At 44.8% G+C, this 16,965-nt stretch overlaps 4 protein-coding genes across 4 annotated transcripts in view; 1 reads left to right on the top strand and 3 right to left on the bottom strand.

The window, feature by feature from the left end:
• LST1 (leukocyte specific transcript 1) overlaps positions 1 to 1,141 on the bottom strand; it is a 9,445-nt gene extending 8,304 nt beyond the window's left edge. Inside the window, exon 1 of the mRNA XM_044675261.1 lies at positions 1,105 to 1,141. Within this exon, the coding sequence (XP_044531196.1) occupies positions 1,105 to 1,141 (37 nt within the window). The remainder of the gene's footprint in view (positions 1 to 1,104) is intronic.
• A 2,485-nt stretch (positions 1,142 to 3,626) lies between these two features.
• On the top strand, positions 3,627 to 5,990 carry LTB (lymphotoxin beta). Its single transcript, XM_044673843.1, has 4 exons — positions 3,627 to 3,788; positions 4,207 to 4,252; positions 4,497 to 4,565; positions 5,235 to 5,990. Exons 1-4 carry the CDS (start codon positions 3,627 to 3,629, stop codon positions 5,711 to 5,713), a joined length of 756 nt encoding a protein of 251 aa, XP_044529778.1. The 3' UTR covers positions 5,714 to 5,990.
• A 4,463-nt stretch (positions 5,991 to 10,453) lies between these two features.
• On the bottom strand, positions 10,454 to 12,127 carry TNF (tumor necrosis factor). The gene is made up of 3 exons (XM_044673844.1): positions 11,942 to 12,127; positions 11,232 to 11,325; positions 10,454 to 10,872 (listed from the first exon to the last, which is right to left on the bottom strand). Exons 1-3 carry the CDS (start codon positions 12,125 to 12,127, stop codon positions 10,454 to 10,456), a joined length of 699 nt encoding a protein of 232 aa, XP_044529779.1.
• Positions 12,128 to 14,106: 1,979 nt separating this feature from the next.
• LTA (lymphotoxin alpha) lies at positions 14,107 to 15,151 on the bottom strand. Its single transcript, XM_044673847.1, has 3 exons — positions 15,074 to 15,151; positions 14,660 to 14,777; positions 14,107 to 14,519 (listed from the first exon to the last, which is right to left on the bottom strand). Exons 1-3 carry the CDS (start codon positions 15,149 to 15,151, stop codon positions 14,107 to 14,109), a joined length of 609 nt encoding a protein of 202 aa, XP_044529782.1.
• Between the last annotated feature and the right edge of the window lie 1,814 nt (positions 15,152 to 16,965).

The raw sequence follows: 16,965 nt of genomic DNA, 5'->3' as shown, positions 1-16,965 counted from the left end.
TCTTTCTTTCTTTCTTTCTTTCTTTCTTTCTTTCTTTCTTTCTTTCTTTCTTTCTTTCTTTCTTTCTTTCTTTCTTTCTTTCTTTCTTTCTCCTTTCTTCTATCACACACATACACACACCATCACCACCATTTGGTGAATTTTGCCTTGGGGTTGTTATAAAATATTTTCAGTACTATTAAAATAGAAAAATCTCTGGTTTGCTATGTCCCATCCTGTATCTGAGACTTTCTTCCATCCAAATGATCCTCTATGTTTATAAAACCCAGTTCATCAACTTTCTGCAGCCATATAGTTTATTAAATTTAATGAAGTTACAAGGGGAAAAGTCTGAGTGCTTGTACACATTAGATGTTCCATATCCCAGAACCTTCTTTCAAACCCAAAGGATCATGGACAAAGGAGAAGGAGAAAAGTGCTGGACTGAGTCCAGGGCCCAGGTCTAGATCCAAGTCTAGTCCAGTGAAAACACTGGAGAAATTTGGAGGAGTGATAAGAGGTGGATCAGTCTCTTGGTCTTCTTTTAATCCAGAGGTTTCAGAATGTTTTGGTTGCTATCTCTGCATGGTGATCCTTACTTGGCTGTTCTCTGGACCTTGGACTTTACTTCACTACAAGTCTGATTCATATTTAGTGGCAGTGGCAGTGGCAGTGGCAGCATAACCCTCCTAAAGCTCTGATTCTCCAGGTTTTAAAAAGGCCAAAAGGCCTTTAAAGGACATGCACTTGTCCGTGCTGAGCCCCAAATCTCGCCACCTTGATCCTCCTTCCCCTTTCTTTCCTTCTGCCATGAGCAATGGGAAGATGAGGGGAGCAAAAAAGCATAACCATTTTCAGAGACTACTTTTTCTCATTTTGTTCCCCAAACTATTATCACATCTGATCCTGGGGAAAAAAGTAATAATTAGGAGATAAGAGGGTAGTATGAGCATCAGTCAAAATAGTATAGAATTTTGAATTTTCTTAAAATAATATTGTGAGATCTACACTACTTTTTATCCATTTTAACACTTCCTACTCATTTCCCAACCCTGTGCATTCTGGCTTTCATCCCCACCACTCAATTAAAACAACTCTCTTCAAAGTCACCAGTGGTCTATTTACTGCAAATCCAGTAGCCTTTTTCTCTTTTCTCAGACATCATCCTTTGTGACAGTGATAATCACACATCTTCTTCTGGTTACTTTCTCCTCCTAGAGTTTTTATGATATTGCTTTGTCATGGTTCTCTACCTGATCCTCTGTCCTTCATAGTATTGTCATCACTGTCCTGTCCTCTATCAAATGAATGTACCCCAAGTCTCAGACCTGGGTCTTCTCTACAGTCTCACTTTCAGTGATATCAGCAATGATTCATGGATTTCCATTATCATCTTTTATGCAGATGACTCCCATATTTTCATGCCTAACTCTTTTATCTCTTGAGGGCTATTTCCGAATTCATGACATGCCCAAAAGAGAACTCATTTTCCCCCTGCTCTCTTCTACTCTTTCCTCCCTTTCTCCCAACTTTCATCTTTCTATTGAAGATAATACCATTCTCTCAGCCCATCAGTTTCAAAATCTAAATGTCACTTTTAACTTTTCACTTTTATTCATTTCCTATATTCAATTCATTCCAAGTCTCCTCAGTTCCATTAACAAAGTCTCTCACTTTCCTTCCTTTTTACTTACACTACCTCAGTTCAAACCCTCATCATCTCTCATCAGACCTTCATCTGGACTACTTTGAAAGCCTCCTACTTGGTATTCCTGCCACCATTCTCTTTTCTTTCTAACCCATCCTCTGAACAGGTGCCAAGCAGATCTCCCTGAAGCTCATTCCTCTGCTTAGGAAGCTTTTCAGTGGCTCCCCAGTAGCATTAAGAAAAAATACAAATTCCTTTAACTTTTAGAGTTCTTCATAATCTGACTCCAGCCAATTTTTCTAGGGTGATTATGCATTATTTTTGGTCACAAATTCTACACTCTACCGTAACTGGCCTACTTGGTGTTCTTTATGCCATCTTCTGATTCCAGGCCTTTGCACAAATTGGATTCCATATCTTGAATGTCCTCCTTTCTTACCTGTTTCCTGGAATCTCTAACTCTTTTTAAGGTTCTGCTTAAAGGATTCCTCTTTCAAGATTTCAAGATTGATGGTTTCCCTATTGTCAGCCCCCTCTGCCCTGGATTATGTATATCAGATAGCACAATGGATATTGTGGAGTAGAATGGAGGCCCTGAGTTCCAATCTAGACTCAGACACAGATGAGCTTTATGACCTTGTACAAGTCATGTTACCTCTGTTTGCCTCAGTTTCCTCAACTGTAAAATGGAGATAATAATAGCACCTTTCTTTCTGGGTTGTTGTGAGACTCTAATGAGATAATATTGGTAAAACAATTAGCACAGTACTTGGCACATAGTAGGTGCCATATAAATGCTTATTCCTTCTTCTGTATTCATCTGCAAACATATCCCATTAGTAGAATGTAAGCTCCTTGAGGGCAGGGGAAGTCTCTCTTCTATATTTTTTATCACTACTAGTTAGTGTGGAGCATGACACATAAGAAACATGTATTAGATGCTTATTACTGATTGACTGAAGAAGGAAGTAGTTATCCTAATTTCACAGATGAGGGAAGAGATTCAGAGATGGGTGAAATAATTTGTTCCAGGTCAGTTAGGAAGTAGAAGATCAAGGACTCCAACTCAGTCTTTTTTCTGACTTATCATGCTACTGGCAGCATCTTTAAGGAGCTTTGGACCTGGAATCAAGAGATCTGGGTTCAAATTCTGTACCACATACTTGCTTGCTTGCTAAGGGCAAGTCCCTTAAGGTCTCGGAATCTGTTTCTTCATTTGTTAAATGAGTGACAATTCTTCGTGGTTATAGGGAAAGAGTCTTGTTCTCTAAAAATGTGAGTTACTCTTATCATCACTTTTCACTTGGTATGATGCACTATATCATGTATGAATTTTATATATGTTACTATCTGGCATCTAACCTTAGCATCTAATAGATTGTAAGCTCTTTGAGGATAGAGACTATGTATTATATTTTTATATACCCATAGTATCTAGCCCAAAGCAGATGTTCAATAAATATTCATTGGCTGCCAATCTCTTTCCATATACATCTTAGTAAGTAGCTCTTCCATCACCTCAGCTGCATTTTGACTGAAACTTGAGTTCTGAGCCCTGCCATCCAATGTTCATTATCAAGGCAGGTCTGGGGTGCTGACAATGAGCTAGAGAAGATCTTCCTATATCCCACCCCTTGAGTTAGGCTAGCAAAGTTATGATGCTTCCCCTGGGGATATAGACATACTGTCATACAAGCCCCATCTCTTTTCTCTACCCCTCCCCCAGTCCCCAGTCCCCTAAGGGACCCAGGCATCAAGCCATATAGCACCCTACCTCCTTCCCGAGTTCAGAGAATCTAGGCGTCTGGTTGCCCTGCCCCAACTCTGGGTAAACAGGAAACTTGGTTGGGGGGTTGGTGGGGAGGAACCATGATGAGAAGAGGGGTGTTTGGAAAGTCCCAGACAGGTGTGTACATGGTAGTGGTGGTGGAGTGGTAACCCCACCCCAAGGGTATGAAAGACCCTCCCTCTCTGGCTCAAGCCCTAGCTCAGTTCATCAATGGGGGTTCCAGGGCTGGGGACTCGTGCTGGTGGGCCTAATGAGAAAGGTTGCCTTTTGGTGGCCTCAATAGGAGCTGCAATATTGGGGACTCTGCTGCTGTCTATACCCCTCACTATCCTGACTATGTTGGCCCTGATGCCCCAAGAACAGAGGGGACAGGTGAACAGTGGCTGTCCATGTCTCTCTCTGTATCCACACCTTTGCTGTGTAGTTTCTCTGTTTTTCTCACTATGCCTTGGTTTCTTTCTAAGATTCTGTGTCTTAGGCTCTCCCTGTCCATCTCTTCGAAATTCCTGGTGTCCTTATATCTCTATGTGTCTCTGTATGAGCATCAACACCCCTATCCTCAATTACCTCATCCATTGTCTTGTGTTTTCCTGACACCTGTGGGTCATACATGCTAAATTTTTCTATCTCTCCTTGTGTTATTAGAATTTAATTTCTTCTTTTCTATTTTCACACTGATTCCTGTGACTCTCTGGCTTGGGGAGAAGAGAGCCAGGAGCCGAAGGATCCATTTCTTGGGTCCAAGTAGAGAAGGAGGTAGTGATGGTTCTCTCACTGTCTCCCCACCCAGGTAGCTGACCCCTCTGGTCCAGGAGGACAATTGCAGCAGCAACTGGGTAAGGATGACTGTCTCCCCACCCAGGTAGCTGACCCCTCTGGTCCAGGAGGACAATTGCAGCAGCAACTGGGTAAGGATGATTCCCAGTATCTGGATGTGGTCCCCAGGTCCTTATTCCACCCCTTTTTATCTCATGAACTCAGATATCTAGCCTGATCTGAAGAACCTTGATTCCTTCAAGGTCTCTCCCAGACCTTCAATCTCTCACTCTCTCTCTTCCCTCCTTTTCCTCCCCCCACCAGGATTTCATCACCTGCCAGAGGAGTCCAGATCAGATCTCAGGTCCATTCCTCCAGCTGCACACCTCATAGGTAAGAACCTGGATTCACCCAGGGAAGAGGATTGGCTTGAAATTGGGAAAATTAGAGATAAATCTGGAGTGAATCTAGTGTAAACCTGAATTGGAGTCAGAACACCTCCTCCTCACTGGCTTTTTTCATGGGGCTCTTTGGGTCCCCTTTCTTTTCCTTTCCCTTCCTCTTTCATTTCCCACTGTTTCCCGCCTACCCTCCCCAGTTGGTTCTCCAGTCCTCCTCTAGACTCTCTTTTCCCATTCCCTATTGGCATTCTTCCTATTCTGGGTCGGTGTTCCCTTCCTGTCTGTCCTACTGCCCCAGACTCCCACTGATTCTCCTTTTCCTTTAGCATCCTGGTTCTTGGTGTCCTGAGAAAATCTAGCCTGAATTTGCATACGTTTTCTCTTCCATAACCCAGATCTGGATTCCCATACATAGACCTATTTGTGGTCCATAGAACTCAGCCTTGAATCCCAAGGCTGTTTGGAACTCTTCTCTATCCCTCCATCCCTCCATCCCTCCAGGCCCTCCCCCAATTCCAATCTTTCAACCTTTCTCCCACACATTCAGCCTGTTCCAGCTCAGATTCCAAGGCAATTTGTTAGATGGGGAGGGAATCACTCAGCGTGCAGGAGTTGGTTCTTAAGGAGACAGGGTTCCTCATTTCACCCTATTTCTTCCCAGGTGTCCCAAAACAATGTCATGGGCTTTGCTGGGAGTCAGAGAACGAGGAAGCGTTTTTGCAGAGTGGAACACAATTCTTGGGGGATGAAGGGCTGGCCCTTCCCCAAGATGGAGTCTATTTCCTGTACTGTCACATCGGGTACAGGGGCCGAGCTCCCTCTGCTGGAGAACAACCCCACTCTCATCATCATGCTGGGGAGCCTGGAGTCTCTGTAATCCTCAGTAGTTGGCTCTATCGGACTGGGGGCGCCTATGGGTCGGGGGAGCCAGAACTGCTGCTGCAGGGGGCTGATACTGTGAACCCTATCGTGCAGCAGGCCGGGGGGGTTGGGAAGGGAACCTTGTGGTATGCCAGTGTAGGGTTTGGGGGATTGGCTCAGCTTCGAGGGGGTGAGAGAATCTATGTTAATGTAAGTCATCCTGGCATGGTGGACTTCAGGAGGGGGAAGACATTCTTTGGGGCTGTAATGGTGGGATGAGGGATGCTTACCTCCTAAGGGAAATGCTCACTGGCCTATGAGTCAGTGACTTGATGGGAGACAAGGGGAGTTGGGTTTGTGCAGATAAAGGGTCCCTGGAGGAAGTGAAGGGCAAATGGCCAGATAGTGGTCATAGTTGGGGAAGGAACAGATGGGGGTGGCAATCCAGGGAAGGAAGGAGAGAGGGCCAGATGGTAAGAAAATAATAAACAAAAAATAACCAAAATGGACAGTGCCTCCTCTGCTGTCTTTGCTCTCTGTCTCCTGTGTTCCTCATTGCACCTTGGTACACACACACTCCACTTCCATCCCATGGATGCCACCTCCATATTGTGTAACCCCCTTCCTCTACTCAGTCTGTTCCCCATTGCACCTTGGTACACACACACTCCACTTCCATCCATGATGCCACCTCCATATTGCGTAACCCCCTTCCTCTACTCAGTAGATCATGGATTTAGGATTTAAAATCATCTAGTCTTTCATTGTGATGGGGCCTAAGGAACAGAGAGTAAATAAATTACCCAAAGCCACACAGGGAGTAATTAGGAAAGAAAGGATTCATACCCAGGGCTCCTGGCTCTAAGTGTGGTGTTCTTTCCGTTCTACCATATGCCATCTCAGACTGAATTTAAAAACATCCTCACCATATTCTCTCTTAAATTACTTCTACCCTAACCTGGTATCCTTTTTTGTCAAGAAGTCTGACCTGCTGTGTCTGTTATCTTCATAGGCACAGTTTGAGGGGCGACCTAGACATTCTAGCTGCATTCATTAGTTGTGGCCCCTACTTCCAGTTTCCTTATATTATTCCCAAACCAGCATTCTTTTTCCTTCTCCAGGATCAATAATAAAAAATTTCTTTAGTGGGGCAGCTAGGTGGCTCAGTGAATAGAGTGCCAGGCCCAGAGATGGTAGGTCCTAGATTCAAATCTGGTTTCAGACATTTCCTAGTTGTGTGATCCTGGGTAAATAATTTAATCCCATTGCCTAGCCCTTACCCATCTTCTGTCTTGGAACTAATATTGATTCTAAGAGGGAAGGTAAAGGTTTTAAAAAAAATTCTTTAGCCTGTGGGAAATTCTGTGGGAAGAGTCTTAAATCTTATGTCAGAGAAATACAGGAGTTGGAACTATGTGTGTTTTGGCAAAATTCTCCTCTCAGGGGAATGATTTTGGTGTAATTGGTAGTTAGCTCTATCAAACAAAATTACCAAACAAAAAAACCATATCACTAGAGTGATATGGGATATGTATCTAGATCCTGCCTCAATTTCCTGGGTTAGGCCAATGGAGCTATGATGCTTCCTTACCATTAAGATTTCTGGGGCCAGGACTTTCATGACAGAGAGAGAGATATATATGGGGACTGGAAAGGATATGGAGGAAGAGTCCCATTTCAGAGAGAAAGTCTCTGTATGGCAGGAAGGAAAAGTTGTCATGTTCTAGATAGGGGAAATAAAGGTTGGTGGTTAGAGAAAATTATAGTGTCATGGGGGGGAGGCAAAGGAGAGAAAGAGGGGAAAAAAAAAAAAACAATTTCACAGGAGGACATTCTCAAATCCAAGGCAGAATGGAAAGTCCTAGTCCATAGTTCATACCTTAGCTCCCCAGTTCCAGGAAGAGTGGGGGAAATGGGGTGAGTAACAACAGCATCCGCCGCAGCCCCACCACCATTGACCCATTTAGAGCCCCAGTGTGGGGGAGGCAGATGGGGGATTCAACCCTCTATCTAGGTCAGTCTCCTTTTGTTCCTCTGTAGAATTAGTTGCCCTGAGAAACATAACATATTTGTTCATATATAACAGCAAAACTTGGGAGTGGGGGTGGGAGTGGGTGGGGAGAAGAAAACTGTCCATCTATAGCTTTCTCACTTGTCTTTCTGTCTTTCCCCCTTATTTCGCATCCTCCTTTTCCCAATGTATCTCAAATCAAAGACCAGCCTGGACTATAGTTTCTATTTCTGAATAAATAGCCTTTGTTGCTCTGGTTCTGATTTCTGCAAATCTCTGTATCACTCCTTTGGGAATGGGAAAGATAAGGGAAAACCAAGAGTTGATCCCTGAAAGGAGTCTGTGGGGGAGGGAAGTTAGGCGATTGGACACCTGGCTCTCTGGAAGCTCTTTGGCTGTGATTCAGGTCATTGGGAATGTTGTCCTACTCTCTCAGGCCACAAAATCCGGAAACTTCACCTGAGCTGAGGGGAATTCCCCTGATAGCAATTGGAATTCCCAGAATTGGAAATTCCCAATCTCTAGGTATGGTTTCCTTTGTCTGGTTCCACTCTCATAGGTGTTCATAGGATTTAGAACAGGAAGGAAAATTAGAGCTTTGGTTGAGGGAACTTTGGAGAAAAGATGGTGGGGGGTTAACTCTCTTCAATTAACTGAAAGGAGAAGGGATTAGATCTGGCAGAACCAAGAGAAGAGAGAGGGTTGTAGCTGTTATAAAGAGTCAGTTATTTTTACTTGATTTTCAGAAAACTTTCTAGCAATTAGAGCTGTCCCAAAGTGGAATGAACTTCCTTGAGAGGTGGGGCATTTTCCCTCCTTTCCAAGGAGAAGTTAGATGTAACCCTTGTCAGATAAGAAACATTATAGTGGTAATTCCTTTTGGTTATGAGTTGTGATCTAGTTCAACTCCCATGTTTTATTGATTAAGAAACTGAGGTACAGAGACATTAAGTGATTTGTCTAAGGTCATACAATCAGTGGCAGGAAGAGATTGTTTGACTATTTAATGTTCTTTTCAATAGAACACATTTTATTTCCTTTTTGGTGGCAGTTGAAAAATTCTGGGGAAAGGGGGAATGCCATTCTCAGGGACTCAGAGACTTTACACTGGGTTGCATGACAACAACTGATACTCAACCACATCAAAATCTCTCTTTGATATAAGAATGTTCCCTATTTCTCTTCTTTCTCTGGCAGGAGACCCTTTTGTGTGGATTTCAGAGTGAGGTGAAGGGATCACAGGTGTGGGGGAGGAGGCAAGAAGCTAAATGCAAGGGATTCCAGAAGGAGTGTGTAGAGGAATCAGAGGCTCTGGGAATAAATGAAGTTTTCTAGAAGTTGGGCAGTGAGGGGCAGCTAGGTAGCACAGTGGATAAGGAGCCAGTTCTGGAGTTGGGTTCCTATCTGGCCTCAGATATTTCCTAGCTGTGTGACCCTGGGCATTAACCCCCGTTGCCTAGTCTTTCTGCCTAGCACTCTTCTGCCTTGGAACCAATACATAGTATTGATTCTAAGACAGAAGATAAAACTTTATTTTATTATTTTTTAAAGAAGTTTGGCAGTGAAATAAAAGACAGCCATGTGAATGTCAATGGTCAGGTCAATGGTCAGGAGTCAAGGGAAGGTTTTTTATAGGATTGGGAAGACCTGAGCGTGTTTGTAGGAGCTGGGAAGAAATCCATCAGATGGATAGTAGAAGAGGGAGGAGAGAATGAAATCAAGGTGCAGGTAGGAATATGGCCTTATAGAGAAGAAGGAATGCTTTTTCCTCTATGATAAGAGGAAAGGAGGAATGAGTAAGCAATGATAATTGGAATTTTTGAAGAGTGATATTGAGGAAGCTCCTAAAGGACCATCTTAATTGTCGTGGTAAAATAAAAGGCTATCTTTGTCTCTAAGTATCAGGGTATGGGGATGCTTTTCTAGTTTTTTTCTCTGTGAGATCTCCTGGATTCTGTGATCTTGGAACATAAGGATTGGAGTGTAGGAAGAGATTGTAGAGAAGGCTCTCACATTCTGAGGAGAAGGAATTAGAAGGCAGAGGGGAACATTTTCCCGCCTTGGACAGAGGCAGATAGAGGAAATAAAATAATTGGATCACTCAATGCACTTTGACCTCCCAAACACATTCATCACTTAAGAAATAAGCAATAAATAACACTTATCAAATTCCGAATCTTTTCAAAGCAAAGTTTATTTCTCACCACTGACAAATAGGGCGCTTACAGACACGACTCCCCTTGGGAGCATAGGTTCAGAGATAAAGCGACGCATAGCCACTAAATCAACAATGTAATAAGATCAGATAATTTTTAAAATAGGCAGGTGGGAGGATAGACAAGGGGCCAGGATAGAAGCACCTCTTGCTTCAGCTCCATTTTCATAGAAAATACTCCTGAGCTGGGGAAACCTCAACATCTGTGTCCCCCCATGAATGCTAACCTTCTTAATAAATACATTAAGAATAAATAAACAATAAATAAATAAATAAATAAATAAATAATCCTATTATCCAATCATAAATAACAGAAGCCACTCCAGGGGGGCAAAAGGCATGGCTCCTGCATCACAATAAATAGAACAGGAAAGAACTAGATTTCAACACAGTGTCTAAATTAGATATATCTCAGAGAGTATTCTAGAGTAAAGAGGGTCCTTTCCCTCAGGTTAGGCTTTTAGGGCTGGTCCTTGTTCTGTATACTCTTGGTCTCCAGTTTGCAGTTTTTATCTAGGTTCTAAATTTGTTTCAGCACACGGATTTCTTGATACATTTTTATGTTACTCTGGATCCCGTATTTCTATGGTCTTTGATATGCAGCCAATGCTCTGACCCTTGGTTTCTCAATGTCCTTTATCATATTCTAGATTGTTCTAAACTCTAATTCCCAGACTTTGAACCATTTTCCTGATCCAGAAAAGGACCCTTCTAGGGACAAGGAGGAAGATTGATAAAGGTGAGTAGGGAGTGAAGAAGGGTATGGAGTTTGGGGTATTACTTCTCTTTTCTCTCAAAGGGCAATGACTCCAAAATAGACCTGGCCAGACTCAGCAAAGTCAAGATAATTTGGGTAGTTGGTATCAGAACTGAGCATATCACCTTTCTCAAGCTGGAAGACACCACCCAGGTAGATTGGTTCATACCAGGGATTGGATTCCCTGGATCCTTGTGCTGCCCTCTGGCATGGGCTCTTGATAGCAGCAAGGAGGCTGACTTTGTTTGGGTAAGATCGTGCAACCCGGGAGACGGTGTGCATGAGGAGCAGAGGTTTGTTGGCACAGTCCTCACCCTTGAAAAGGAGCTGAGAGTAGACCAGGTAGAGCCCAGTGGCTGGCACTACTAGTTGATTGTCTTTCAATTCCATGCCATTCAGGAGGTCATTGGCATACCCACTCGACCACTGGAGCTGCCCTTCTGCTGTGGGTTTAGCTGTAAGGAAAGAGGAAGAGAAAGTTGAATCCACATGTTTCTTCTGGGTTTCATCTGTTTCCCAAATTTTGTCTTCTCCTCAGTTCTTTTTTCTAAAGTTCAAAGCATTCTTTTATGTCCTATCCTTTAGATTCTATCCATCCCCATAGAATCCTCTCTCTTGAATTCCCTCTATTCCCCCTCATCCTATTCTAATACTAGCCATCCTCTTCTCCTCTCAGTCTCTCTTCCTTCCCTGCTAATATTTCTACTCCCCCCACCATAGGCTCTACTTATCCCCAAAGTTCCATATTGCCCCTCAACCAATCCCCTGATTCTAGGCCCCATTTGGTCCTAATTCCAAAGTTTCAGATCCTTACCTACAACATGAGCCACAGGCTTGTCACTTTCAGTCTGATAAGATCCTAGAATGGGGAAGAAAAGAGAATGAAGAAATGAAAGTTTAATACTGGGCTTTAACTTGCTTTCATTCCCTCCCCACCAGAAACCAAAAATTCAGAAATGCTTCCTGTCCCCTGAAAACTGCTCCCCCATCCCTATCCCTATCCTCATCTCAGATATGTCCCCCTTGGGAATAAAGGTGTAGGAGATTGAGATCATCAATAGAGGATACTTACTGACTCTCTGGGTCAGAGGTTTCATGTCAAGAAAAGCATTGGGAGAGTCCTAGAGAAGAAAGACAGGAGAAGGGGTCAGTGATGAATTATGGACAAAGATAGTTGAGAAGAAAGAGTTGGGATGTATACTCAGATGCATCTCATAATTCTCATCTCATCTCTTTTTCCTCCTCTGTCTTTCCCCATCACTCCATCTTTCTCCTTATTTCTCTAAGCATCTTTTCCCTCAGGTCTCTCCCTTGCTCCCTCTATCCTTATTCCTTTCTTTCTATCATTCTTTATGCTTCCTTTTCCCATCTTTCTCCCTTATCACAATTCTCCCACCTCTCTGACTCTTATAATGTTTCTTTCCCTCTTTTTGTCTTCTTATCTTTCTTCCCCCAATCTCTCTCTGTTCCCTTTTCTATGGCTAAATGATTGGGAGGCTCTTGAATATGTTCTATGTCTCTCACCTGTTCTTTCTGGGGTCCGATGACCCCATAGTGCAGCAGGCAGAAGAGAACAGTGGCTCCAGAAAGAACAAGGAAAGAGATGAGAGTGAGGCAGAGGCAATGTCCAGAGCCTTGGAGCCCCCTTGCCTTCCTCTGAAGAGCCTCTTCTGCTAACTCTACGTCTTGGATCATGCTCTCTGTGCTCATGGTTCCTGTTTTGTGGAGCTGCTCAGTTTCCAGTGGTGTCGTTTTAGGAGAGGATGAAGTTGAAATTTGTAGTTCCTTGATGCAGAGAAGCAAATGGCCCAGGGGACAGAGTGTGTGTGTGTGTGTGTGTGTGTGTGTGTGTGTGTGTGTGTGTGTGAGAGAGAGAGAGAGAGAGAGAGAGAGAGAGAGAGAGAGAGAGAGAGACAGAGACAGAGACACAGAGACAGAGACAGAGACAGAGACAGAGACAGAGAGAGAGAAGCAGTGCCCAGTGGTTTGGGTTTTTTTTTAAGGTGTGGAAGAGAATTTCAGAGAGTCTGTCTGGAGTAGTCTCTCTATCTCTCTAATTAGTCCCCAGTTGTTCTCTGTATGGGAGCTTCTGTCAACTGGTGAGTGAGCAGCTGTCTTTATATGCCCCAAGGGGAGGGTGTTGGGAGGGTGCTAGGAGGGCGGAGGGAAGGCTCTCTCATAGCCTCAAAACTTCCCTGGTGGAGAAACCCATGAGCTCATCTGGAGGAAGCTGTAGTGGGGGCCCTGTGGACCTTCCGCAGGCTCCTCTCAGTTTCTTCTTCCCACTGGGGGTGGATATTGGAAAGTTGGACTTAAGGATATCACACCCCTTAACCCCAATGATGACAGAGTTCTGAACTGATTCTTCACTCGGTCTGGCCACTGTTCCCCAGGCCTCCAACCCCTTACATATTGAAACACTACTCAAAAGAGATCAGGGCTTAAGAGGTGAGATATCTGGACTCCTAAAAGAAGAACAAACTGGTGCTTGGAGGATTGGGGGACCCTTGAGAGGAAAAGGAGGAGAAGGAACAAAGTTAGGGTTTGAGATCTAAATTTCTGAAAGAAATAGAGACATCCCAGAAAGGGCAAAACCAGGCCTGGGAAGATGCTTCTACTTTCATTCTGACTTCTGGACTCACATCATGGGTTTCATTCTTGGGCTATAGGAATTTTTGGTTTCTTGATAGAGTCCCCCTGCCCCAAAGACCTCCATGATCCCCTCAGAGCATCCCCATATCAGGATATATACTCCCAGAAGCCTCCTAGAGTCTCTGATATCATCTCCACACATGCTCACACATACCTTTATCACTCATGTCTTTTAAGCCTCTCCCCCCATTGCTTTAATTCTCCTATAGCCTTATGTATTTTTCTCCCCAATTGTCTCCATGTTTCTTCATGTATCCTTCCATTCCAACATGGCTGCTAGTATCTTCCCCCTTTGTGACTCCCTCCACAACAATCTATGGCACCCCATCCTTTAAACAGACAGACAGACATTGTCTCAGAGGAAAAATATTTATTGAAATTTGCTGAGGTCCAGATAGGGTTCCTAGCACTCTGCTGTCCCTATTTTTACAAAGCCCTTCTCACCTGGACCACCTCCTTCCCTCCTTCATTCGTTTTCTACATTTGCTCTCTCTATAAGTCAATATTTTGCCTCTGTACCTAGCTGATACCTCTTCCGGAGATATCTTTCTCCCCTTTCTATCTCCTTCTTCCCATTCTCTGCTCCTTTATAAATAAATAATTTAATAATCTCCATTCATAAATAATGCCCCATTCCCTGTCTCAACAACCCCTGATACCCACTCCAACACTCCTTCCTTCCCTGTCCCTTCCATGGCCAGGCCTAAACCCCACTCATGCTACTAGCTGGCCAACCAAATTACTCTTGTCTTGGTGTTTCTGGTTAGACTTGAAATTCTCAGTCCAGGTTCTGACAGTGGTTTGGGGGGGTGGAGGTGTATGTGGTCATCCCCACCTTAACCTCCATTCTAGGGTGCCTTCAAACCACCCCTATTTCTATTTCTGGAGGTTACCGAGAAGGGAAATACTTGAAAGAAACTGAAGCAATGGTGGAAGCAGGGGATGGTGGTGTAGGCGCTTGAAACTGTAGGAATAGAGGAAACGGGCATGGAGGTCTCTGGCCTTGAAGTCATTTCTCCCTTCATTTTTCTATTTCTCTATAGTGCAAAGGCCCCAAAAAAGACACTACTAGGGGACTGGAGCAGGTGAGAGATACCGTCTGTATGAGTGGATAGCCGATCTCCCTGGGTGAGCAGAAACACAGCTCCTTGGTAGATTGATTTCATCCAGGGCCCTTGGGGCCCTGGGCACACAGACTTCTGGGCACTCAGGAGGGGTACATGAACCTGGTACTTGGAGGAGAAGAGGAGCACCTCATGGCTCAGGTAGAGGGGGGTTGGGGGAACTTTAGGAAGATAGCTGGTTCCTGTGAAGACAACCTGGGAGTAAACGAAGTAGAGGCCACTTGTGGGAACCACCAGGGAGTTGTTGCTTAGGGAGAAGCCATGTTGGAGAAAAGCGTGGTCTGTGCTCGCCCTCCAATGTATGGAGTCCTGGGCCCTGGGGTCTCCTAGGGGAGAGAAGCAGGAGTGAGGGAAAGTTAGGGACTGAAGAGAACAGATGTTCAGGTCACCCAGGGGGAAGAAAACTGGGACCTGGATGCCTGGGTCTATTAGGAAAGCGAAGAAGGTGTAACACTTAGATTCTTACCAACAAGGTGGGCAGCTGGTTTGTGGGTGTCTCTTTTGAGGCGCTTCTGGCTGAGAGGCTGAGCTGTCTGAGGTAGGACTAGGCTAGATGAGTGGGAGTTATCAGGATTTGGAGCCCCCTGTGAAAGAACATGGTTAAGAAGTTACCAGGAGGGTCAGCTGGGTGGCTCAGTGGATTGAGAGCCAGACCTAGAGATGGGAGGTCCTAGGTTCAAATCTGACCTCAGACACTTCCCAGCTGTGTGACCCTGGACAAGTCACTTGATCCCCATTGCCTACCCTTACCACTCTTCCACCAAGGAACCAATACATAGAAGTTAAGGGTTAAAAAAAAAAAGTTACCAGGGGGCCAAGATTTCTTTCTTGCCCCTTTAAGTACCTGACCCCCAGGTCATCCCAGCCTCTTGCCTCTCACCTGAGCCCCTGGTGGCTTCAGCCAAAGCACCTGGAGGCTTAACGCCCCCAGGAGGCACAAGACTCCAGATGGGGTCATGGGGAGAACCTGGGGAGAGAGAAAGAGAAAGTGAGAGGAGGTGCCAAGGGAGGGGGGAAGGGAAGGGAAATGGGAACAAGCACAGAGATGGAAAGGGGAAGATATGGAAACTCATGACATCAAGATACCAAGAGACACTAGAGAGATACTAAGAGACACATGTAAAGAGAAAACCAGAAGTACAGAGAAATACATAGAGACTATTTGACAGAAATGAGACAGAGAAACAGAAACAGGCAGAGAGGAACAGAAACAGAAGTAGAGAGAAAGACTGACAGCAAGAAAGTCAGAGACCCAGAAACAGTGAGGTGGAGACCAAAGCCCAAAGCAGCCCGAGAGAGGGGCAGATGCAAATAATAGACACAGGAAGATATGATGAGGGAACGTGGAATCAGGGGGTCTTTAGAGCCAGGGGAAATGGCCCAGGGCTCAGGAGTGTCTCAGCCAGGGGCCCCTACCTGCTATGAGCCTGGCTTCCTGGACCAGGATGCCTGGGTCCCTTTATAGAGGAAGCGGCAGCAGGGCGGGAGGGCTCAGGGCCCTAACCTGGCCCGGGGAAGCCCCCGAGGCTTAGAAGAAGGAGCTGGTGTTTCTGCTGAAGGCAGGAAAGGTTGAGGCTGGGAGGGAGGAGACAGGCTTGGGGCCAGGAGACCAAGGTTCTGGGAAAAGGGAGTGGGGAGTCAGGGGGGTTCAGGGGGAAGGTAACACAAATGTGAAGGGGGTTATTGTTATTGTTCAGTTTCAGTTGTGTCCGACTCTTTGTGACCTCATTTGGAGGTTTTCTTGGCAGAGATACCTATGTGATTTGCCATTTCCTTCTCCAGTGCATTTTGCAGATGAGGAAACTGAGGCAAACAGAGTTAAGGGACTTGGCCAGGGTCACACAGCTAGGAAGTATCTGAGGCTGGATTTGAACACTCAGGTTTTCCTGACTCCAGGTCAGGCATTCTATCTACTACATCACCTAGCTGCCCCAGTGAAAGGGGAAGGGGTCTGAATCAGGAGTGTCTCCAGAGATCTTCAGGACATTTATTTCCTTTTTGACCTCTTGGCTCTCCCTCCCCCCAACACTGCCACCCCCATTTTCCTCCTCATTCTCCACTATTTATATCTAACCTACTTGCCATCCACACCTTCCTAATGTCTTAAGTTACATGGTCCTTAGCCCATATAAAATCTACCTGTCTCTAGCATGCATTGCATGTGATTTAACAAAGAACAAAACACAGTCCCGTGTGACATTGATTCCCTCTTTCAGATTAAATTCGTATAGACTTCTTTTCTCCTAATCTCACCCTCTGGAGAGGCATAATTGTCTTTTGTGTATGCCCTATAACGTGATTTATGACCTGAAACATGCTAGGCAAACTATGGTCAGTTGGAGCATTGTTCAGTTGACAAGACTTTACATGCACAAAACTGACCTTCTGTTTTCTGAACTACATACATGATATAAGGCGAGATAACGACTAAAAGGTACTTGCATAGATTCATTTCATTCCCCTACTTCTACTCTCTCTCTCTCTCTCTCTCTCTCTCACACACACACACACACACACACACACACACACACACACACACACACACGGTACCTTGTGCTTGTCTCTCAAATTTCTCTGTTCCTCACCCTCCAAATCTGTCACCCCCCCCACACACACACCTTCTGTCATCTGTTCTCCCTTCCCCTTATCTAGTTCTTTTCTTTCTTATCTCCCCATCTCTGTTTCAGTTTGGGGTGTGTGTGTGTGTGTGTGTGTGTGTGTGTGTGTGTGCGCAAGAGAGAGAGCTCTCTCTCTCTCTCTCTCTCTCTCTCT

This window comes from Gracilinanus agilis, chromosome 4 (genome assembly GCF_016433145.1).
Source record: "Gracilinanus agilis isolate LMUSP501 chromosome 4, AgileGrace, whole genome shotgun sequence".
NCBI classification, from domain to species: Eukaryota; Metazoa; Chordata; class Mammalia; order Didelphimorphia; family Didelphidae; genus Gracilinanus; species Gracilinanus agilis.
The sequence above is the reverse complement of the archived record's forward strand: the minus strand, read 5'-3'. Positions and strand labels throughout refer to the sequence as shown.

Bases quoted from the DNA above. Each gene is read 5' to 3' on its own strand.
- TNF (XM_044673844.1), bottom strand. From the start codon at position 12,127: ATGAGCACAGAGAGCATGATCCAAGACGTAGAGTTAGCAGAAGAGGCT. The intron at 11,326-11,941 runs GTGAGAGACATA...AGCAAGTTAAAG, and splicing joins TCGGACCCCAGAAAGAACAG to CCCAGTATTAAACTTTCATT. The intron at 10,873-11,231 runs GTAAGGATCTGA...CTTTCCTTACAG, and splicing joins GCCTGTGGCTCATGTTGTAG to CTAAACCCACAGCAGAAGGG.
- LTB (XM_044673843.1), top strand. From the start codon at position 3,627: ATGGGGGTTCCAGGGCTGGGGACTCGTGCTGGTGGGCCTAATGAGAAA. The intron at 4,253-4,496 runs GTAAGGATGACT...TCCCCCCACCAG, and splicing joins ACAATTGCAGCAGCAACTGG to GATTTCATCACCTGCCAGAG. The intron at 4,566-5,234 runs GTAAGAACCTGG...ATTTCTTCCCAG, and splicing joins TCCAGCTGCACACCTCATAG to GTGTCCCAAAACAATGTCAT.
- LTA (XM_044673847.1), bottom strand. From the start codon at position 15,151: ATGACCCCATCTGGAGTCTTGTGCCTCCTGGGGGCGTTAAGCCTCCAG. The intron at 14,778-15,073 runs GTGAGAGGCAAG...GTTCTTTCACAG, and splicing joins TGAAGCCACCAGGGGCTCAG to GGGGCTCCAAATCCTGATAA. The intron at 14,520-14,659 runs GTAAGAATCTAA...TCTCTCCCCTAG, and splicing joins ACCAGCTGCCCACCTTGTTG to GAGACCCCAGGGCCCAGGAC.